At 39.9% G+C, this 23,763-nt stretch overlaps 1 protein-coding gene across 11 annotated transcripts in view; it reads left to right on the top strand.

The window, feature by feature from the left end:
• Positions 1-23,763, top strand: part of EYA1 (EYA transcriptional coactivator and phosphatase 1) — a 159,277-nt gene that overhangs the window by 15,423 nt on the left and 120,091 nt on the right. For 6 of the 11 annotated variants that reach the window (XM_060287383.1, XM_060287382.1, XM_030859578.2 and 3 more), the window contains one exon: positions 15,282-15,359. The exons of 2 other annotated variants lie outside the window; for them this stretch is intronic. In XM_060287383.1, coding sequence (XP_060143366.1) covers positions 15,282-15,359 — 78 coding nt within the window. Of the gene's footprint in view, positions 1-13,177; positions 13,250-15,281; positions 15,360-23,763 lie in introns of those variants that run through there. 3 more of the 11 variants (XM_060287385.1, XM_060287384.1, XM_060287381.1) reach the window with 2 other exon arrangements.

The raw sequence follows: 23,763 nt of genomic DNA, 5'->3' as shown, positions 1-23,763 counted from the left end.
GGTAATGCTTAAACTGAATCTTGAAGGAGAGGTAGAAAACCACTGGATGCCAAGCCAGAAAGGCAGAAAGGGAGGCCATGGATTATTCAGGTGTAGCAAAGCCATCCCTAATCCCGGGGGCTGTGGGGGGGGGGGGCGCGGGCAGGGGGGTGTTGAGAGACATGGCAGACAGATGATGAATGGCCTCATGTACCAGGTTCAGGAGTTTGGATTCAATCCTGTAGGAACTGGGTGACCTGAAGGCTTGCAAATAGGAGAGTGATGTGATAGAGTCTGTGTCTTGCAAATACACTTAGGTAGTACTTTGAAACTCTATTCAGCAGGTGGTAGGTGGGGAGAAAAGACTCCAGGTGAGAAGTTATGAGGGCATTTTTATCTAAAATCATGTACTTATTTATATATTTTTATTTCTTTCAGCACAAATTTCTATTTGATACTTGCCTTAAGGAAAGCAGAGAATGGATAATATTTAAAATATATCAGAGCAGTATTGCATGATCATGAGAGGGTGGATTTTGCAGTCAGACTAACCTGGGCTTAAAAAGGTCAGTTTAGGGCTTCCCTGGTGGCGCAGTGGTTGAGAGTCCGCCTGCCGATGCAGGGGACATGGGTTCGTGCCCCGATCCAGGAAGATCCCACATGCCACGGAGCGGCTGGGCCCGTGAGCCATGGCCGTTGAGCCTGCGCGTCCGGAGCCTGTGCTCCGCAACGGGAGAGGCCACGACAGTGAGAGGTCCGCGTACTGCAAAAAAAAAAAAAAAAAAAAGGTCAGTTTAACAATGTAACTGACATGTGGGTTTTGAGAGACACAAGAGCAGGGGGTTGGGGGAAGGCTGGGAAGCCAGGATGCTAGCCCTGCCCCTGACCACTTAGCAAGTGTGATGCCCTTTATCTCTGCTTCCTGGTCTGTAAAATGAAGAGAATAATAGTACTGACCTGTAGGGGTGTGAGGATAGTTAAATGAGTGGGTAAAGCACTTACAACAGTCTGACTCCTAGGAATTACTTAACCATTGGCTGTTTTTGTTGTTACTGTTATTATCGTATATGATCTCTGAGCCTCTGCTTTCCCCACTGTAAAAATGGGGGTTATACCTTTTTCACTGGGTGTATTTCACCTAGTAGAGGCTCAAGGTTCTTTAACGGCAGGGACAGACCTAAAATGCTACGCACAGTCACTGCCATACTATATGCTCAAAGAATAGCAGCTATTATTAAAGAATAATACATGTTATATATTTTTAAGCAAACATATGGCTACTGCATGCTGGCTGGCTACTGCAGTGTTTCCATGGAAAGAGAAGATGTTTCCTTCCCTTGTGAGATCTGCACATCTCTTAATAGCCTTTGCAGGTACTCTGAGTACCTGTGGTACTCAGTAAGTACTTTCTCAATTAATACACAGAGGGTAGGATTTAGTTCTGGGTGCTCCTGTGATTCGGTGAAGAATGGGAAAAGGTATGATCTGAGATGTAAATTTGGTAGGTTGATTACATTTTAGGCAAGTAAACCATTTTTCCAGATTGATATGATTGAGGTTATGAACCCAAGCCAGCTCATCTGCTTCCAATCTTCATACACTAGTTTATTTTACCATCCGCTAATTTGCAACATACAGTGATACACTTTTGTTCAATGCCCTGCTCTTCTGGGACTTTTCTATTGCTGTGCCCTTCACTGATTGTTCAGATCTCCATCAGAGGAATGATTAAGGATGATAAAACCCTAATTGGACAACGTTTGATTTTTCAGTGGTTTCATAAAAGGTATGGTAATCAAAGAAATTTGAAACCTAATTGTGTGACCTTAGGCTAGTTTTTAAACGTCTTTAAGCTGCAGTTTCCTCATCTTTCAAATGTGACAATTATAATAAATATCTCATGATGTTGCCACGAGAAGCAAATAAGCTATTGCGTATAAAGTGCTTAGCACAATGCCTGGCATGTGGTAAACGCTCAATATATATAAGCTATTTTTAAAGTGACTACTCTTCCACATGAAAATTCTATGTAAATATTGCCTATGCCATAAATTGAGACTGTTATATTGCTAACTCAATTCTTAAAATTGGAACAACCTTTTCAGACCGTTGTGCCATGTTTCCATTCTTATAACACATTAAAAATGTTTAGATCCCACTTTGGCATCTAAATGTAGGTATCTGTTAAACGTCATCAAATGGCACATTTAAGATTTGTGTGTTTCATTATGTATATTTTACTTAAAAGAAAAAAGGACCATAAACAAATATGAACTCTAATGATACGAGCGCTGAAGTGTTTTGGGGAACTATATTATGTCTGCAGCTTATTTTTAATGAGTGTAGAATAAGGTGGTTTTATGAGGAATAGATGTGGGAAAGTAAATAGATTAAAATGTTAATGGTGAAATCCTGGTGGTAGGTTTCTGGCTGTTCACTGTATAATTCTTTCAACTTTTCAGTATGTATGAAAATTTTTTGTAATAAAATATTGGTGAAAAAAATGAACCTCAGATACTTAAAGTGTCCCAGGAAGGAAACATTTATTTAGTTTTCACTGCGTACAAAGCACTCTGCCAGGTTCCAGCACATATACAATGAAGTATGACACTACCTCTGCCTTTAAAAGCTCACAGTCTGGTTGGGGGAGATAAGACTTTTTAAAAATTTTGGCAAAAACTGAAAGATCATGTTGTGTCAATTAAATTATGAAGGCAGAGATTTCCAGTCCGTGGCTTAGAGATCCCCAGGAGTTGCAGAGCTAGTACTGAAAGTCAGCAAGTTCTGTGCAAAGAGCTCTGTCGGAAGGATGAGGAAATTAATAGGTCACATCCATCTTTAACTCTTTTTCACGTACGGACGTTCTGTTATGTTTATGAAAATATAAATTTTCTTGTCCGAAAATTCACAGTAGGTTTTTGTCATCGGGTACTTTCTCCATCAACAGATTAAAAATAGGCTATCATTTGGGTTCTGAAATGTTTTGGTGTTAGAAAGAGGGCTTCATTCTCAAGAAGGTTAGAAGCCACTGATCTAAACAAAAGTGCTCTCAGAGTTCAGAGAAAAGAGCTCTTCAGCTTGCTGAGGTCTGGCCAGGCTTCAAGAAGGAGATGGAATCTGAGCTGAGTGTTTAGGAAATGGGTAGAATTTGAATAGGTTGAGAAGGGATGGAATGCATTCTAAATGAGGGACCAATACGAACAAAGGTAGGATCGTTTGGGAGACTGGGAGGAGACCAGTTGAGCTGAAGAGGAACTGATAGTAGATAAGGTTGGAAGAATCATCTAGAGCCAAACTAGGAGGTGGAGGACCCTGAATACTAGGCTAAGGAATTTGGACTTTATCCTGGAGCCAGTAGAGAAGCCACTGAATATTTTGAGTGAGGGATTGATAGGGTGCAAGTGTTTTAGGTATGAATCTGGCAGCAGTTTCAAGGATAGATTGGATTGAGGGAGAGATGTGCAGCAAAATGGAGGCTCATCTGATCTGCCAAGATTTCGTGTGTTAGAAACCTGAGCTTGTGTGGCAAGAATGAGAATTGACAAAAAAAAAAAAAAAAAAAATGAAAAGAAAGTGAAATCGCAGGAGACATTTTATTGGAGCAGCTGTCACTTACCAAGTATCACTTCTTTTACCAAAAAAAGTCAACTAGTCCAGACCTCGACGTAAATCATTGCACAGGGCTACTCCAATATGCTATACTTTCTGTGAATAATGAGTTTTGAAACTGAATAACATTTCTTGTTGGCTGTGTATACCCTTAAGTTCCAGTTTAGTCTAGGTATGTTGGTTTGGTTTTCATAAGGTTGTATTGCTATTTTGTAGAGTTAATATTTTTCTACTCTCTTTTAAGAGAAAGAGGATGACTTTAAATTTTTAGAGGAATAATAATCATATTCCAGACTGTGATACCTCATTTTCCAAATGGGTATTAACCAAAGGTAGATATATACACTTTTAGATAAGAAAGAGTTGAATGGCTGCTTATAATCTTTAATTTATTAATTCAATTATATGTCTAAAATAAGATCTATAAAATATATACATTTGGGAATATCGCTATCTTGCACTTTCATATTTCATGTAACAATTTTATTCTGTTTACATATGCATTTGGTATCCCTTGATGCCACTTTTTGAGTCATTTGACTCATTTTTAAAAAACATACATTTCCGGGCTTCCCTGGTGGCGCAGTGGTTGAGAGTCCGCCTGCCGATGCAGGGGACACGGGTTCGTGCCCCGGTCCGGGAAGATCCCACATGCCGCCGAGCGGCTGGGCCCGTGAGCCGTGGCCGCTGAGCCTGCGCGTCCGGAGCCTGTGCTCCGCAACGGGAGAGGCCACAGCAGTGAGAGGCCTGCGTACCGCAAACAAAACAAAAAAAAAACAACCCCCATTCATTTCCACTTTGGCCTCATGATTTGAGCAGTCATTAAATCTGTGAGTGATACTATCATTGAATCCAAACTATAACTTAATATTATGATGGTTATACTTTTGTCTTGTAGGTTATTTGTCATCTGTACAGCATAATTGTATCTCTTTAAAGGGCTTTTTAAGTCTTACTTACAGCAATATCTAACATTTGTCTTGGGCTGATCATGCCCCACAAATTATTATTAAATCTCTGTGACTTATTTACCTCTTTTTTTACTGATTCAGGAAGGGTTCTCTCTAAACACACAAAAATTCCAATGATTGATATTCCTTTATGCGAAGGTATCTTCTCCAAAGAGTACTTTGCTCAAAATAACGTGAGGGGCATGTGTCCTGTAAGTGAGAGGCTTTACAAGAACCTGCCCATACGTTGACAGAGTGATAATTTGGGAAGAATAAAATGTAATCTTCTGTGTGATCATACACAGTGTGTTTAATTGCCTTATGCAGTATGCCTAGTGGTATGAAGTCAGTTGTAATCTGTTTTTTAAAGTCAGTTGTACATTTTTACCTTCATCCATTCCTTCAATGAATATTGTGTTCCAACTCTGTGTCAAGCATGGTGCTATGTTCTGTAGAGATATAAAAAGCTGGAGTTCCTCTCATGAAGAAATTTATAATATATTCAAACGGATAAGACTGTGAAATGTAAAATGAGGTTGAGTAGGATATGTGTTCTGAATGAGGTACAAGCTCAAGGAAAAGAAGAATCACCCCTGAGTAGTAGATTAGGCAAGACTTCACACAGCAGGTGGGACATTGGTTGACGGGAATTTGTAGAACCTTTAATGTCAGAAGGAAAGGCACTAGCCATACTGTGGATTTGAGGAAGCATTAAACATTCAGTAGACCAGTTTGGTTTAAATGTTGACTGTATATATGGACATGTGGTTCTTTGTAAAAGGGAGATAATAAGTGTCACACAGGAAAGTTAGGACAATTAGATGTGACCTTATATTTTGTAATATTCTTATATTCTTGTAAGTTACCGTTTGTTATACAAATGTAAAATGTGTATGGAAGAACTGCCAAGGAAAGGAAAAAATAAAAGTATAAAAAGCTTGGTCTTAGAGTATAGAGGGCCTTATGAATACGATAAAGGAATGGTAACTTAATTTGGGAGAAAATGGAGAGCCTGCTCTTAGACCTCAGAGCCAGGAGTGACTCGCTCAAATCTCGGCTAAGGAAAGATAAGTATCTCTGCTCAAAATAGAGTAGAGACTGAAAAGCAAATTGGTCAGCTTTTCCAAGAGAAGAGGTATAAGGTAATTAGGTTAGTGGCTGTGAAATTGGGGGGGAAATGGTTGTAAAGAGTGGAATGGTAGAAATGATAGACTTGGCAATGGAGTGTGAGGAAAGAGTTGCTGGGAGGAATCAGGGTGGAAAGGAAACTTTCTGTCTAGGTGGCATGACCATTACAAAGGGATAGAATGAGGAGTTTGCGTTTGAGCAGGTTGATTTGACCTTGATCCAGGCAAGGGCCTTGCATAATTGGAATGTGAAGATTGATCTCTGTGAAAAAGTTGTGCATGTAGATAGAGATTTGAGAGTTGTCTACGTGAAGGAGATTTTTTTTTAATTGTGGAAAGACATAACTGTGAGGGACAATTTAGATAGATGAGGAGGTAGAATTATAGAACCACAGAGTAGGAAAAGGAAGAAAATCCAGAGAAGAAAACATATACAGGTTAAAAAAGGGAAACACTGCTGTGTTGTGTTGGTCAATGATGAGAAAAGTGTCAGAGGAAGGCCCACTCCACAGAAGAATTAAGGAAAATCAGGATGGAAAAAGTTTGCATCGGGCAATTAGGAAAATCCTTTTAGTAAAATAGTAGCTATAAAGGGATGATACAAAGGATTAAAGACAAAGTAGATATTAAGGACTTGAAGGCAAACTTTCAGAAACCTTAGTGATGAAAGAAGGGAGAGAGGTAGATCATGCTTGAGAGAAGTTTTTTTAAAATCAGGGCAGACCTGCCTTATTTATTTATTGGATTTTAAAAAAATTTTTTATTGGAGTCTAGTTGATTTGCAATGTTGTGTTAGTTTCAGGTGTACAGCAAAGTGATTCCGTTATACATATATCCACTCTTTAGATTTTCTTCCTGTATAGGTCATTACAGAATATTGAGTAGAGTTCCCTGTGCTATGTAGTAGGTCCTTATTAGTTATCTATTCAATCTCTTCATTTATCCCTCTCCCCTCTTTCCCCCTGGTAACCATAAGTTTGTTTTCTACATCTGTGACTCAATTTCTGTTTTGTAAATAAGCTCATCTTTACCCTTTTTTTAGATCCCACATATAAGCAATATCATATATTTGTCTTTCTCATGCTGACTTACTTCACTCAGTATGACAATCTCTGGGTCCATCCATGTTGCTGCAAATGGCATTATTTTGTTCTTTTTTTATGGCTGAGTTATATTCTGTTGTATATATATCCCACATCTTCTTTATCCATTCCTCTGTTGATGGACATTTAGGTTGCTTCCATGTCCTGGCCATTGTAAATAGTGCTGCTGCCTGTTTTTAAAATTAGGGGAAGTAGAAGGAAGTAGTCCCTCGAGATGGAACGATTGAAGATGTTGAGACCAAACAATCAAATATTGGAGCATTGTTGCAAAGAAGGTATGGACGTGGCGTAAGAATAAAGGTATAAAATTTAAACTCTGCTAGAGGAAAGAAAACCTCTATTGAGATTCATCAGTGGGAAAATGGGAAATGTTGTAGAAAGATCATTGAAAGATTTAATGCAGCTTCTACATTCTTTATAAAATAGTTGGCGAGGACATGTGCTAAAGAGGATGGGGGATAAGGTGCGGTTTGGAGTGTTGAGTAAAGTAGAAAAGACTTGATGGAAACTTTCAGGCAGTAGAAATGGAAAGGTGGGATTGTCAAGCAACAGGATGACTCAGAAGAATACAGAAAGCATACATTTTAGTGGATTCAGTTAGCGGGTGAATTGTGGTCTCCTCTCTTATGCTCAGTCAGCCAGAACAGAGCCGAAGAGTGAACAGTAAGAGATTGCCAATCCCGAGAATGGAGCTTGGCAAAAAAGATGCTTGGAAAAATGAGGTGACGCTTGGGATTCTAGGGTGGGAGTTCTGGGTTCCAGACTGGGCTGGTGTGGTTGGAGTGGGAGAATGGATAGGGGTTTAGAAAGACGGGATATTCTGAGGAGCATTAAGAGCTAGTCCAGCAGAAGTGAGCAAATGAAAAAGGTAAAAGGTGGCGTTATTTAGAGGCAGTGCGGTTCTAGGAAGTGGTGTAGCTGAAGTATTTAATTACCAAAGTGGAATGAAAGTAAATCTCATTGAAATGGAAGAGAGAAAGGAATCATAAAGAGTAGTAGAGGGATAATGAACAGAGTTTGTAAAGTCCTGGAGCATTGAAGTAGGAAACAAAATAGAGAGGAAGACCAAGCGTGTGCCAAGCAAAGGCAAGCTGTACTGTCACAGTTAGAAGAAAAGTTATGAGATGAGCTTAGATACTACCTGGGGAGGATCTACGGCTTACCCAGGCTGGTGCCTTTGCTGCAATCCTGGGCAAATTCTTTTTTTTTTTTTTTAAGAAGATGTTGGGAGTAGGAGTTTAATTTATTTATTAATTTTTGCTGTGTTGGGTCTTCGTTTCTGTGCGAGGGCTTTCTCTAGTTGTGGCAAGCGGGGGCCACTCTTCATCGCGGTGCGCGGGCCTCTCACTACCGCGGCCTCTCGTTGCAGAGCACAGGCTCCAGATGCGCAGGATCAGTAGCTGTGGCTCACGGGCCTAGTTGCTCTGCGGCATGTGGGACCCTCCCAGACCAGGGCTCGAACCCGTGTCCCCTACATTAGCAGGCGGATTCTCAACCACTGCGCCACCAGGGAAGCCCCTGGGCAAATTCTTAACACAGAGGCCGGCTCCCAGTCCATCCGGCACAGCTGTCCTCTGGGGAAGAACGTGCTTTAACTGCCCTCTTAATTTATAGTGAGAAATATAGCTAAACAAATGGACTGGGTACTTATCTCCTCTGATCAGCCTGTCATCTTCCTGGAGATTATGTGACTGCAACATTCAGATTATAATGAGAAGTTGCTTGATAGCAAGGAATCATGGTATGATGGGTTCGTTGGATGATCTTTATAGCTAAAGTCCCCAAGCTCCAATGATCTGATAGCTCTGTCTCCAGTTAAATTTATGGTGAACAAATACAGGGTTCTCTTTTCCATGGGCCACTAAGCAGTGCTGGAGAGAAATGCCCACATTTTCTCCTGGAATCCTCTATCACAATTGCCATGTTCACCATCCTCCCACTAGCTTGTTTCTTCAGAAAGATTGTAATGACTGAGGTGTATGTCTTCTTTTTTTTTTTTAATTTTTAAAGGTTACTTTCCATTTACAGTTATTACAAAATATTGCCTATATTCCTCATGTTGCACAATACATCCTTGAGCCTATCTTATACCCAGTTGTTTGTATCTCCCACTTACCCACTCCTATATTGCCCCCCCCCAGTGGTACCCACTAGTTTGTTCTCTATATCTGTAAGTCTGCTTCTTTTTTGATATATTCATTAGTTTGTTGTATTTTTTAGATTCCATATATAAGTGATATAGTATTTGTCTTTCTCCAACTTATTTCACTTAGCATAATGTCCTCCAAGTTCATCCATGTTGCAGCAAATGGCAAAATTTTATTCTTTTTAAGACTGAGTAACATTCTATTGTGTGTATATATATATATCACATCTTCTTTATCCGTTCCTCCATTGATGGACTCTTAGGTTACTTCCATATCTTGGCAACTATAAATAATGCTGCTGTGAACATTGGGGTGCATGATCTTTTCAAATTAGTGTTTTCATTTTTTTCGGGTACATACCCAGGAGTGGAATTGCTGGATCATATGGCAGTTCTATTTTTAGTTTTTTGAGAAACCTCCATACTGTTTTCCACAATGGCTGCACCAATTTATATTCCCACCAACAGTCTACAAGGCGTCCCTTTTCTCTACATCTTCTCTGTTTGTTATTTGTGTTCTTTTTGATGATAGCCATTCTGACAGGTGTGAGGTGATATCTCATTGTGGTTTTGACTTGCATTTCCCTGATGATTAGCAGTGTTGAGCATCTTTTCATGTGCTTGTTGGTCATCTGCATTTCCTCGTTGGAAAAATGTCTAGTTCTCCTGACCATTTTTTAAAAATTGAAATATAGTTGATTTACAATGTTGCGTTAGTTTCTGCTGTACAGAAAAGTGATTCAGTTATACATATATACGTATTCTTTGTCATATTCTTTTCCCTTATGGTTTATTACAGGATATTGAATACAGTACCTTGTGCTGTACAGTAGGACCTTGTTGTTTATCTATTTTATATATATAGTAGGAAGTGGATGGACCTAGAGTCTGTCATACAGAGTGAAGTAAGTCAGAAAGAGAAAAACAAATACCATATGCTAACGCACATATATGGAATCTAAAAAAACAGTACTGATGAACCTAATAGCAGGGCAGGAATAAAGACACAGGTGTAGAGAGTGGACTTGAGGACACAATGGGGGAAGGGGAAGCTGGGATGAAGTGAGAGAGTAGCACTGATATATATACACTACCAAATGTAAAATCGATGGCTAGTGGGAAGCTGCTGCATAGCACAGGGAGATCAGCTTGATGCTTTATGACGATCTAGAGGGGTGGGATAGGGAGGGTGGGAGGGAGGCTCAAGAGGGAGGAGATATGGGGATATATGTATACATATAGCTGATTCACTTTGTTGTACAGCAGAAACTAACACAACATTGTAAAGCAATTATACTCCAATAAAGATATAAAAATAAAAGAATAAACAAATGGTACCTAATTAAACTAAAAAGCTTTTGCACACCAAAGGAAGCCATTGACAAAATGAAGACAACCAACTGAATGGGAGAAAATATTTGCAAATGATATGACCCATAAGGGATTAATAGCCAACATATATAAACAGCTCATACAACTCAACATCAAAAAAACAAACAACCCAATTAAAAAATGGGCAGAATTTGCAGCAACATGGATGGACTTAGAGATTATCATACTAAGTGAAGTAAGTCAGAAAGAGACAAATACCATATGATATCGCTTACACATGGAATCTAAAATATGACACAAATGAACTTATTTACAAAACAAAAGCAGACTCACAGACATAGAAAACAAACTTATGGTTACCAAAGCGGAAAGGGAGTTGGAGGAGAGGGATAAATTAGGACTCTGGGATTAGCAGATATGTTTACTTAATATAATCATGATTTAGTCCTTCCTCTTGAGTTACCGCCAAGTTACCTTGATTTGATTTTGGCTGTCCTGAGGCAGTTGCCCTAATGGTTGATCTTAGACAAGTCACTTAGCTTTAGATTATTCTAATTTACTTTTCAAAGGGTAAACTTAACTTTAATGTGAAGTTTGTAACAGATTCTGTCCCAGAAGAAACACTTTGATTTCTCATAATTACTTTAATAAAGACACTCTAATGATAGAAGTAACTATAAAAACATGGCCTCTGGACCTAGCACAGTGCTGAATGATTTTTAAGCATTTATCTTTTTTAATCTTCTCGTGAGCATGTTATCCCCACTTATAGAGCAGGAAGCTGAGGCACACAGAAGTTGAGTAATTTTTCCAGGTTCGTACTGTTAATAGCAAAGCTAGATTGAACTTCAACTGATAATTCCAAAGCTGGTGCTTTTAACTCTTTATTCCTTCCCTTATTCATTCATTCATTTATTTATTATATATTTTAACTCTGTTCCCTATTGCTCCCTGGTACTATTCCCCAGGAGAAAGGCATTCAGGGTAGGTAGGTATAATACTGCTGCTACTAATGATGATGATAAATATAGTTTCAGTTCCTTATTTGTATCAGGTACTTTACGTACGTTTTTATGGATCCTTATTGCATTTCTATAATATAGATATTTTCTTTGCTTGTGATGAGAACTTTCAAGATGCACCCTTCTAGCAACTCTCAAATATGCAGGACAATATTATTGACTGTAGCCCCCATGCTGTACATTACATCCCCATGGCTTGTTTATTTTATAACTGGAAGTTTGTATTTCTTGACCCCCTTCACCCATCTCACCCACCCACAACACTCCTCTGGCGACCACCGATCTGTTCTTTGTATCTATGAGTGTCTGTTCTCTTTATGAGTTTTGCTTTGTTTGTTCGTTTGTTTTGTAGATTCCACATAAAAGTGAAAGCGTATGGCATCTTTCTCTTCTGACTTGTTTCACTTAGCATAATACCCTCAAGGTCTATCCATGTTGTCACAAATGGAAAGATTTTATTTGTTTTATGGCTGAGTAGTGTTCCATTGTGTGTGTGTGTGTATGTAGGTGTGTGTATATATATATATATATATACACACACCTACACACACACATATGTGTGTGTATGTATATATCACTGTAGATATTACTTTTAAAATATTTTATATGAGATAATTAAGGTTGAAGAGATCATATAACTTTTACAAAGTCTTATAGCAGGTAGCTGGATTATTTGCCTCCAAAACCAAAGTGCAAAGAAATTGCTAGATGGAAGTTTGTGGCACTTCTGGAAGGTAGCAAGTTGCCCAGGATAACTCAGGCCTAAAGTACATGGACAGGTGAAGCTGTTGAGGGGATCAGGGAGATTAAAGGGGTAAAGGAGAATTTCTGAATATTTTTAAAGGATGAGTAGGTCCTTAAGTATCAGATGGAAGATTGGAAATTTGGAGTGGTAGGAAAAAGAGAGACTCTTGAGTGGTGGCAAAAGAGACTAAAAGTTGTTATTTTCTGATAGACTGAAGTCACGTAATGCAGGAAAAAGTATGGCAGAGATAAAAGAATTCTACCATTATTTAGAGGAGAACACGTCACTCAGATTTTTCTTTTCAGATAAATAGCTCAGATGGGATCATTGTTCTAGACATGACAGCATTTGAAATCTCTCAAACTTACAGAAAAGAATTCAGCATGTTGTGTTTTTAAATTCAGAGCCTTAGAAAGGTGCTCTATTATATCACCTGTGGCATATTTAAAAATGTCATGGCGCTAGTGAGGATGGGTAAAGTTCTGGTGGCCAGAGAGGATTCTTTTTAACTTTCTGGTGGATGTATGCTTGGCAACCACAAAGCCAGCAGTGGTCTCCGTTTATTTGGCTTTCATTCAGAAACTCTTTTCCATCACAATAAATCACCAGTCTCTTTAGCATCAGGTAGCTGGTGATCACAGATTCAATTACAGTGCCTGATAAAATCGCGAATATCCTGGTAGTTCCTTTATATACTGCCTCTTCTCTTCAACAGAGAGCCTTTTAAAAACTTGGGTTCATCAGGAAAAGGGAGTCTTTATTCTTTAGTGTATAGATGAGTATATTTGAACAATGGCAAAAAGCAATGGGCTGGGGGCCTAAAAGAAAAAGTATCCTCTTCGTTTCCTTCCTATTCTTTTTGCCTAGTTTTAATGGCATTGCAAGTATAATTGAATGCGCCTCTTGGGAGTGAAAGCTGTACTTGATTAAGCTAATTATGGAGAGTAGCTGGGGTAGGTCTTGGGGTACAGGAGTAGGAGTGGTTTGGCGTAGTCAAGCTTTCGTGAATTTTATAGTCCAGTCTACAGATTCATAGACCTTAGATTTGGCCAAGACTTAGAAGTCATCTGGGCTAACATCTCACACTGTAAATTTCTTCTTCACCATCTTTCCCAGGCAGACGGGTAGGCGTGGACTTTCTGCTTGAGATCTTCCAGCAAGTTCACTAGCCTGGAAGCGTGAACGCTCTAGGAAGACAAGGACTGCAGGGGTTTTGCTTTGCACCGTGTCCACCAGGTGTGGCAGTGCCTTGCTCTGTTGTCGAGTAGCTCTAATTATTGGGAAGTGCCGCTTACTGCTAGTTTTCAAGACTAGGAATAAAATATATCCAACATGAAATCCCATTTCTGCCACTTACTGTGTAACTTTGGGCAATTTCCTAACCCCTCTGATTTCAGTTTTTGCCTGTGAAACAAGAAGGCAGTACGTAACTAGTGAGTTTGTGTGTTGTGTTCCGAGGCCTACTTGTAGAATTGTTTAAAGAGATTAATCAAAATGTCTACAAAGAATCTGACACGTAGGAGGTACTTTGTAGGACCCATTCCCCTTGGGCCTAATTCTGATCTTTTTCTGGGTGTGTGGTATTTGATACTGAGTTCAGATCCCATGGTAATTTGTCCAGTATAGAGTGAAATAGAACCATTGTTTTTTATGTACAGGGCGTTATATGAGTTCTTTTTAAAGATGTAAAATAAGGATGTGGACAATTGGGTATGAAACCGTGCACCAGCAGTGGTGTCCCTGCCTTCCTAAATCTGTAACTATATAATGGTTATGAAGAGCAAAATCATTAGGTTTCCTGGAGGCGTGAAGAGAGGAGGGAAATACAGGCTTATATCAGAATTTATTAGCATCAACTAAGACTTCTAATCTGAAACAACTGGTGGAAAAGAGAAAATTTCAGTTACACTATTGTTTGGTCTACATTAAAACAATCAATTGAAGTGATTCCCTTTGGACTCACTGGTTTTATTTTTCAACTTGGTTTAGAGACAGTCTAAATAATTTTTTTTTGAAACTGACTATCTGCTGCAACTATTTATAATGTGAATTTTCGAATTACTCATTATGCACTCGTAAAAGATTTGAAGGCCCAAGAGGGTGAATTTGTCCTTTGTCTGATGTTTATAAGAGATTGGCAGTGTTGAGAGAAGGAAAAGCTTCATTTTCTCCATCATCCTTTCCCATTCCAGAATGTGCTTACTTGGTGAGAGAAGCCACCCCAAATATTCTCTTGTTAGGGCCTTCGTTTTGGGAAACATGTTATTGATTTTTAAGTAGCCTCTAAAGTATTATTACACTCTTCTTGAAAACCTGTTCATAGGGATGTATAACTTCCACAAAGTAGGCTAGGCAAATTCCAGTGACAGAACTTCACTAGCAGTTTCTAGGGAAACAAGAACTTCACTAGTAGTTTCTAGGGAAAACAATGATGCTATTTTTTTTTTATTATTTTAAAAAAGCTAAAACTAGGGGAAATAGGGTTCTGAGGTGTTCTGCCTTATCTGTAGGGATGCAATAATCCCCTCACTATATCAGTATAGTAGATTTCCTTTGGAGAACCTATAGCATAAAGAGAAATGTTTTTAGTTTACAGACCCAAGGGACTTTACTGAAGGTTATGCTTTCCACAAACTGTCTGCTATTGTTATTTTGAAATGGAAAATTTTATTTCTGCTTCATTTATATTTAGTGTGGTTTGGGTACTAAGTGTACATCAGACCTTGATGAATTGTCGTGGCTGGGTGGTAATAACAGTCCATTAAAGTGAGCACTCTGTTTTTTAGCCATGCTGGATAACTGAGAAAGTGTGTGTGTGCGTGCACCTGTCCTTGAGCATCATGAAAGCTGGTGTTATTTCCCACTTCTTCAAGTCTTTCTCTTCTATCCTTTGGACTCTATTTGGCCGAATGGCTACAAACCCAAGGAAATAATTTCACATCCACATTTTGTAAATTTTGAGACATAAGTTATTTATTTTAGTAAGCAATTTAGTAAACATTTAAGACAACAATGAATTGAACTACTTTTAAAGTGTTTCTATTAAAAGGTAACTTGCCACAATAGATTGTTTCCTTAGGAGGAAAAACTTAACATGGGAATTTCTTTTAAAAAGACTCTATTAGGAATATTAATCTGATTTATATTCAAATATGAAAAGATTGATTTTTAAATGATTTTCTTATAATTATTTTGAATGTTATATCTTCTCTACTGTGCCTTTATAAATATTAATTGGGTATATGATATATGTTGTTTATTTTTGTAGTTAAAACAGAGCCAATGAGCAGCAGTGAAATAGTTTCAACAACAGCAGACGGGTCTTTAGACAATTTCTCAGGTTCAGGTAAGGAATAAATATTAGATTTTCACAGTAATATGAAACATTATATTTCCTAGTTTACATATACAAATATATGTGTGTATATGTATGTGTGTGTGTGCATGTGTATGTGTATATATGTGGATATCATCTGTGTAATACTGTATAGTTTTTCTCAGCATCACATATTTGCAATTCTGATGTTTTTGTTTGGTGTGATGAAGTGTTTGCTGAAAATGTTGGTATTCTGTAAAGGAGAAAAAAATCAAAAGGGGAATTGTTCTCCATCTTCTCTAAATTATCTTTATTATGTTGATGACTCCTTCCCTCTGTCTCTCATCTGTGTGATTTTTCTTTCTTTTTTAACAAATTTATTTATTTATTTATGGCTGTGTTGGGTCGTCGTTGCCACATGCGTGCTTTCTCTGGTTGCAGGGAGCAGGGGCTACTCTTCGTTGCGGTGCGCGGGCTTCTCACTGCAGTGACTTCTCTTGTTGCGGACCACGGGCTCCAGGCGCGCAGGCTCAGTAGTTGTGGCATGCGGTCTCAGTAGCTGTGGCTCGCGGGCTCTAGAGCGCAGGCTCAGTAGTTGTGGCGCACGTGCTTAGTTGCTCCACGGCATGTGGGATCCTCCCAGATCAGGGCTCGAACCCGTGTCTCCTGCATTGGCAGGCAGATTCTTAACCACTGTGCCACCAAGGAAGTCCCTATGTGATTTTTCTAATCACGCACAATTTGGCTTCTGATAGCCCCTAAACAGACTTGCCATGGCATCTTCCTAACTAACTGTCATGTCAACTAGAGATCAGACTTTGTCAAGCAGCTTTAGATCCTTAATTACTTTTTTAATCTCTTTCATTTTGAGAAAGCCTGCCTTCAACAAACAAAACATACAAGTTTCACCTCCATGATGATGAAATTGCTGATAAGAAAGTGACTGTGCTAATAAATTCACTGTGCGGATCTGATTGTATCTTTTCCAAATTACCCAGCTTGGACTCTTTCAATTAAAACTCATTCTTAGCAGAAGTAATTCTTCAATTTTTTAACCCTTTTCAAGTGATTTGCTGTGTTTATCAGACCTCTCCATCGGAAATGCTATACTTTTCTAAGTTTGTGATTGATTTCGTCTAGCTCTTGGGATCATTTCACATACACTCCAATTAGAAGGAGTTATAAATAGATATAAAATGAAATGCAGATGCACAACTTTTATGCTGATGATACCAGCTGGAGGCAATAAGGAGATAACAACAGGTGTTACACCCATAGTTCTTTCATAAAGCATTTACTAGAATTTGACTTATGTCAGGCAGTGTGCTTGGTGCTGTTATGGATTCAAAGGTGTACAAGAACGGTCCTGCCTTGCGACTTAATAGGGCGAAGTAATCACCAGGCCATCATAGCACAGCTGGATAATGCCGAGGGAGGCCCGGGGACCCCTAAGAATACCCAGGAAGGACCCAACAGAGACCGAGTTGGGGTGGGGTGGTCAGGGAGGGTTTCCTGGAGAGGATGCCTGCACTCAGCCTTAAAGAATGTGTAGGAATAAAGCACATGTAGAATTGAGGATGGGGAAGCTGGACGGGTGGAGTGTTCCGTGGGAGGAGACCAAGGCACGGAGGTGTGGAACTGGGAGGCACCACTGATGGTTCAGCATTCTTGGTGTGTCTGGTGTGAGCAGTGCGGGGTGTGCTGCACGGAGAGGAAGGGACCAGCGTCTAAACAGGCAGGTGTGTTCCACGTGGCATGTGTGTTTTATCCTGAGTGCCACGGAAGGCATCAGGTTGCGTGATCACTTTCCCTTATGGAAGGACTCAGGCAGGATGGAGGGGAGGCTGGGGAACTGAAGGGGAGAGAACAGTTAGGGGTTTTTGCAATCATTTTCACAAGAAATGCTGAAGACCTGAGATAGGGTGCTGGCAATGGCTGTGAAAAGGTGATGGATTAAGATGTATTTATGAAATAGAATTTATGGTCATAGTGCCCAATGAGCATGGTGGGGATGAGTGAAGCAGAGAGAAAAGGGAGGAGTGAGGGAATCTGAGAGGTATGACTGAGGAAGAAAGGTGGTAGCTTCTGTTTAGGGCTTGTTAGTGGTGATTTAACATGCACCTGAAGATGTTGGAGCTCAGGAAAGATCTGGAATGGAAATTCTGAAAGTGTACAGAGAGTTGACGCTAGCAGGGTATAACAAGGTTGAAGACAGAACCCAGGGAAAACCAATACATAAGAGATGGGTAGAGGATAAGATGAAAGCACAGGTGATTGGGGAAGAAGAAAAAGAGTATTGAAATGGAAGTAAAGGCAGGAAAGAAACTTCAAGGAAGCACTTCTATATGATAGATTCAGATACAGGTTTTAAAAATGGTTTTTTAAAAAAACTTAATGACATGAGAAAATGTTTACTTATATTAAGTGTAAAGCAGATTATAAAAGAGTAATATGTTCCGTATAATCACAGTTTTGTTTAAAAAGACATTTATTTGTATGTATTTGTGTCTGTGTGTATAAAAATTAATGGTTGGCTCTCTCTGAATGGTGGAATATAATTTGAATTTTATTCCTTCTGCCTTCTTCATATTTTTTTTGCAGAGCATATGTATAACATTCATACTTTTAAAAAGTAATCATTTTAAAGTACAAGTTAAAAATCACATACTAAACTGCAAAGAGATAATTTTTTGAAAGTATCTGTGAATAATAGTATTGCATCATGGTTTCTCCTGATTTTTATCACAGTACTGTGGGGAAGAAATTCCTCGTTTTTAAGAAATACATACAGAAGTATTTATGAGTAAAGGGGCATCATATTTGCAACTCCAAAAAAATGTGAGTTATACATGTGCAGAATACACACATATAGAGAGAGAAAGAGAATAAAGGATAAAGTTAATCTCATAAAACATTACCATTTGTGGAATTTGAGTGAAAGAGATCTGGGAAGTTTTTCTACTATTCTTGCAACTTTTCTCCAGTTGTCAAATTATTTCAAAATAAGAAAATAAAAAATGAGAAGCATGAATGAATTTAACCTATGGCAGTTTCAGTGGACAAGCGGGCTTCATCTCCCCCTGTGCCCGCTGGCCTACATGCCCTACTTCTGTGTCTCCAGCATAGTTCCTAGCAGATAGTATGTGCTCATAAAGTTTATTGAGTGGATGAATGACTTAATGAATACGATGAGGAAGTGGAGACAGGAAAGAGAAAAATGTCTCTCACGTCGATAAGTGGTAAAGGGAGAAGAAGAGAAGGTAGTCTGTTAGAAAGAGGGCTGGAGGGTTGGGGATGGCATTTAGGTCAGGGTGTTTTGGGCTGCCAGCACGAACTTTATAGAGGCAGGGGTGAAAGGTAGAGGTGACCCTGATGGGGCAGCAATGGCTTAAATTCAGAACAGAAGTGGGTCAGCCTAGAAAAGGAATAACTTTTCCACAGAAATATCAGGGAAGATTGATGGAAAGTAACACAGATGAGTTTGAAGTGGAGGAGGAGGAGACAAGACTTTGAGGGAATTCCTGCCTGATTCCTCTGTTCGAACCTTCCAGTGGCTCCCATTCATCTCTGAATAAAAGCCGATTCATTACAATTAGCCTGCAAGCCCCATCAGACCTTATTGCCTGCTTCCCTTGCCTCCTGCTGTTCCTCTAATAAGGGCCTCTGCAGGGGCAGTGCCTCTGCCTGGAACACGTCTCTGTGCACCTGCCTGACTGCTTCACCACCTTCAAATCCCACCATTGAGGCTCACCCTGACCACCTTACTCAGTGTTACAAAACTCTTACTATAGACTTCCAGAATCCCCCACCCACCCAATAACACTTCGAACCTTTTACAAACTATATCATCCACTTGTGTATTAGGTTTATTGCTGGTCTCTCACCCCCACCAGAATGTAAGCTTGAGATGGCAGGGATTTGGTCTTCTTTTGTTCATTTGTATCCCTGACACCTGAAAACGTATCCAGCTTGTGTTAGGCACTCAGATATTTACTAGATAAATTATTGAATACATGAATGAATGATGGCTTCTACTTTTCTCTCTGAAGTGACTCAATATGAGAAGAAAATTGAGGATGCCAGTAAAAGACGAGTTTCAAATAACTTCATGTATCTAGGCTAGATAGAAAAAAGTGAAGGAAGGGGATAATAAATTGAGAGAGGATAAGGATGTCAGGGGGCCTGCCTCTCTTGATGGGTTGGAGAATAGATGAGATGGGAATAAAGGAATGAAAATTCTGGAAGAAGAGGATGTTCCTTCCTTAATCTCAGAACTCAGTGAGGCCTCCACCTGATGCTTCTGGAGTTGGTTCTCTGTACTTCCCTTCCTCAGCCTTTATCACTCCTTTAAAAATTACTGGATCATCTTTCCTTCTGCTAAACTGTGCATCATCTTTGCATCATCTTTCCTCCTGCTAAACTGTAGCCCTATGAGAACAGATACTGTTTGTCTTGTTCACACTTACAATCCCAGTGGCCATCATAGAATGGAGCTCATACGCAGTGGTCAGTACATGTTTGTAAATAAACAAATGAAATCAGTCAGTGCTGTTGTGGTTTAAGACTGGAATGGAGAAAGAGGTCCAGGATGTGGTCTTGAGCTTGATGGTTGACGTAGAAGGCCAGAGTTGAGGCCAAGACAGAAATGAGAAAAGCGCTGGATGCATGACCCAAGATGATGTTGGGATGTGTCAGGGGACACAGTCAAATACTAAAGTTTTTGATAAATGCAGGGAAGTGCTTAGGAGGTGGGTCATTCATGGAAGTGTTAAAGAGTTGTCAGGAACCTCAGAGAAGGGAGGGTTTCGTGGGAGAGCAGAAAAACAATGATTTGGAAGAAACAACAAGGAGGATGTGTTTGTAGGTCTGGAATCTGAGAGAATGAGCAGCCTCTACTGGGAAAAGATACGCAGGAGAAGTAAGGGCCTTGGAGGAGGGCTTAGCGGAGGGTGGAGGAATAGTTTGGTGAAGAGACTGAAGCTGTAGAGAATCTCATTTGCCATAGATTGATGGTCTGTGTTGGACGCAGAGGAAAGGATCAGGTGACCTGGGGAACTGGGTCAAGGCATAGGAAGCACAGAGCACCATGGGGATGGACCTTCATTTACTGTTGTCTTTTACTTTTTCTCTTCCCTTCTCTCCTCCTCTTCTCCTCCTCTTTCTTTTTCTCCTCTTTCTCCTTCCCCCTCCTCTTCCATCCCCTTCACCCACATCTCCTTCTCTCCCCCCACCTTTCATAAGTAAAGATGTGAAAACCATGGCATGCTGGAGTGGCTGTGAATAGGACTTAGGGTTTATAAGAGGAAGAGGAGGCTGGAGAAAGCAATCTCCAAGAATTAACTCCAAGATGGTCTTTACCTCTGTGGTCACTATGCCTACCTTCCTTCTCTATGATAACTTAAAAATTCACATCCCTAATATTCTGGGTATCTTAAGGAAATAGCAAGGATAAAGAAGATATGGAGTCATCCTGACACTGGTAATAGCTGTTTCCACCTTTGTCCTTCAAGGAACCCTAGCATCTTAAAGCATTAAGGAGGCAGTGAGGCTCACTCTTCTCCAGTGAAATCTCCAGGTATCCTGGTGTGGGGAAACTGGAGGAGAGAGGTTGATTTTTCCAAGGCATGTGGCTGAATTGAAAAATGCAAGGTTGTTTATTGTGTTTTTAAAACACAGTGACGTTCTGCTCATTTACTATTGACCAATGAAAAGCAATATTTTAATGATTAAAATGTTAAGAACAATTGGAGTTGAAAATAATGTGCTTTGAGGGATTACAAAATGTCTTTGCCTGCTGCTGCTTCCACTTCCACAAAGCCCAAATTTGTTATTCATTTGTTAAATAAAATGTCAATTGATATGCATTCATTCAACATTGATGTCTGGGGGTATTTGAAAATCGGAAATTTCTAGAGGAGAAAAGAATCACATCTGACAAATATGATTTCTTGTTTTCGTAATTGTTCATGAAAAGATCTACCTTTTGGGATCTGATTCATTCATTCAACAATTCTGTATTGAGCACCTACTGTGGGCCAGGCAATGTTCTAGACAGTGGGACTATAGAGGTGAAAAAGTAGACAGGTCCCTGCTCTCATGGAGCTTTCATTCTTGTGGGAGAGACAAATGATAAATAGGTAAGTGGTAATATAAGTAAATAGGCAGTGAAAAGTGCTCTGAAGAAAACGAAAGCAGATCAAAGACTATGGTGAAGAGTGGGTAGGGGTGTCTTTTAGAAGGAAGGCTTCTCTCAGGAAAGGGCATCTGAGCAGAGGTCTTAGTGAAGTGAGGGAATAAGTTTGGGTTAATCAAAATGAAACAGGATAACAGGGTTTGGAGTTGAGGGCAAGGAGGGGTTTGACATGATGATCTAATTTATGTTTTTAAGAGATCACTGTTTGTCATGTGGAAAATTCTCTTTGGGAGAAGGGTGGGAAGAAGGTAAGGAGAAGCAGGGAGACCAGCATTTCCTGGTGCAGAAGAAGAGGACTGTGTTAGCCCACGTGTTTCCTGGAGGAACCACTGAAGCAGGATGCAGTGTGCCGGTATCCTATCTGGGAGGGGAGGGAAGGTGAGGTCAGGGGGCAGTGCCCTGGCTGCCCTCTCTGATGGCCACGGCCAACGTTGGTGACTGGAACAGAGTGGCAGACAAGAGAGAGTGAGAAGTTGTCATTTTTAGCCTATATTTGGAAGGGAGAGCTGACTGGACTTAGGATAAAAGGGTATGAGGAAAGGAGAAGAATCAAAACTTAACTTTTAGGCTTTTGACCTGTGTGTCCAGCTGAATGATGTTGACATGGACGAGATGGGAGCCCAGGGGAGCCGTGAACTGAGGACTTGCTAATTTTTAGATTTCTATCGACTTTCTCAGTGGCTTCTCTAGCTTGTGAATATTAGTTCACCATGGGTCCTTCTCTCCCTTCCTGCAGTAAGATTTGGGGAGCTTCTTTAACTTACATGTGAGAGGTAGGAGAAAGAATGCAATGATAGGAAACAAGAGTGCTAAAACAAAGAAGGACCTGTTGTCCCTACATCCCCAGGGCTCTGCCATGTGGCCTTTGGAGTTTACTAATGGTAAGAGAACCAATTTATTTACCTTGATAAATGGCCTGGGAGCATTCTTTTTGCCTTAGGTTATTCTGGTCTCATGAAATTAAAAATAATCTGAATTCTTAGATTATTATTAAAAAGTTTAAAGTGTTTTAGGCAATTAAGGAAAAACGTACTTGAGGTAGAAGGTGGAAGATTCTTGACTTTAGGCTACACAGAGATCACAGGGGTTTGAATTTAGAGAAAGCCCTAAGGGTATGGCTGTTTACATGGCATTACATAGACAGTAATTTTAGGTGCACACAGGTAAGTAGCAGCAAATACTCGGGCAGCATCTGGGTTCTTATTCACATCTATTTCATAAGGAAAACTATCGACCCATTTATATTGCCAAAGATCAGGTTTATTGTTGTGTGTTTATAAATAACTTAAAATAATTTAACCATCTTTCAAGTTATTATGGTTTAAAGATATCTACTTTGCTTATGACCTAAACCTCACAGTCTCATTAAACAAATGTTATTTATTGATCACCTACCACATGCCAGGCCCTACCAGGTGCCAAGGACACAAAGGAGAGTAGGAGGTCCTTGGCCCTGGAAGCTCACGGGTAGCCGAGGAAACTAACATCTATACACTACATAAACTAACCATCATGTAGTGTGGTGAGTGCAACTTTGCCAGTGTTTACAACATTCCAAAAAGTACAGAGAAAGAAGATACTATCCTAAAGAGAAGATAATGTTTTAGTCCCAGTGGAAGAGTGTTTGACAGGCAGAGGAAAGAAGAGCATTAACATGGCAGTAGGCTCTGACATGAAGACCAACCAAGACAGACAGGAAAATGCATGGCATGCACGGGCAGTCCTCAAGTCCAGGGATGCTGTGTAACTCTAAACCCACAGGAGGGTGGATGCTTGAATATCTTTATATAATCTTCCAAGGAATTTGGAATTTTTTTCTAGGGATAGTATAAGTGCAGGTGAGAGGTTGTAAACTGGGGAATGGACGTGAAGAAGTTTCCGGGTAAGGAAGATCAGTGTGGTGGCAGAAGTGAGAGTCAAAGGGCAGTGGGTGGAATGCAGGGTGAGTAGCTAGATGGCCGTTTCTCTAGTCCAGGTGAGACATAATGAGGACCCGCCCCGGGACAGGAGGGTAGGGCTGGAGAATGCAGCACAGCTCAATGGGTGTTTCTGAATTGGAGATGGGTGACTTGAGAGTCACAGAGGGAGAAAAAAATGAGATGATTCTGAGGTTTCTAGTTTCTATGAAGGGGGGTCAGGGGATAGTATGTTTTGGTGGAAAGAGTGGGCAGATGTGGGTTCAGATACCAGCTTTCCTATTTATTTGCTTGGACATGTTACTTAATTTCTAGCCCCATATAT

Source organism: Globicephala melas, chromosome 17 (assembly GCF_963455315.2).
Source record: "Globicephala melas chromosome 17, mGloMel1.2, whole genome shotgun sequence".
Classification (NCBI taxonomy): domain Eukaryota; kingdom Metazoa; phylum Chordata; class Mammalia; order Artiodactyla; family Delphinidae; genus Globicephala; species Globicephala melas.
This window is presented reverse-complemented; position numbering and strand designations above follow the sequence as displayed.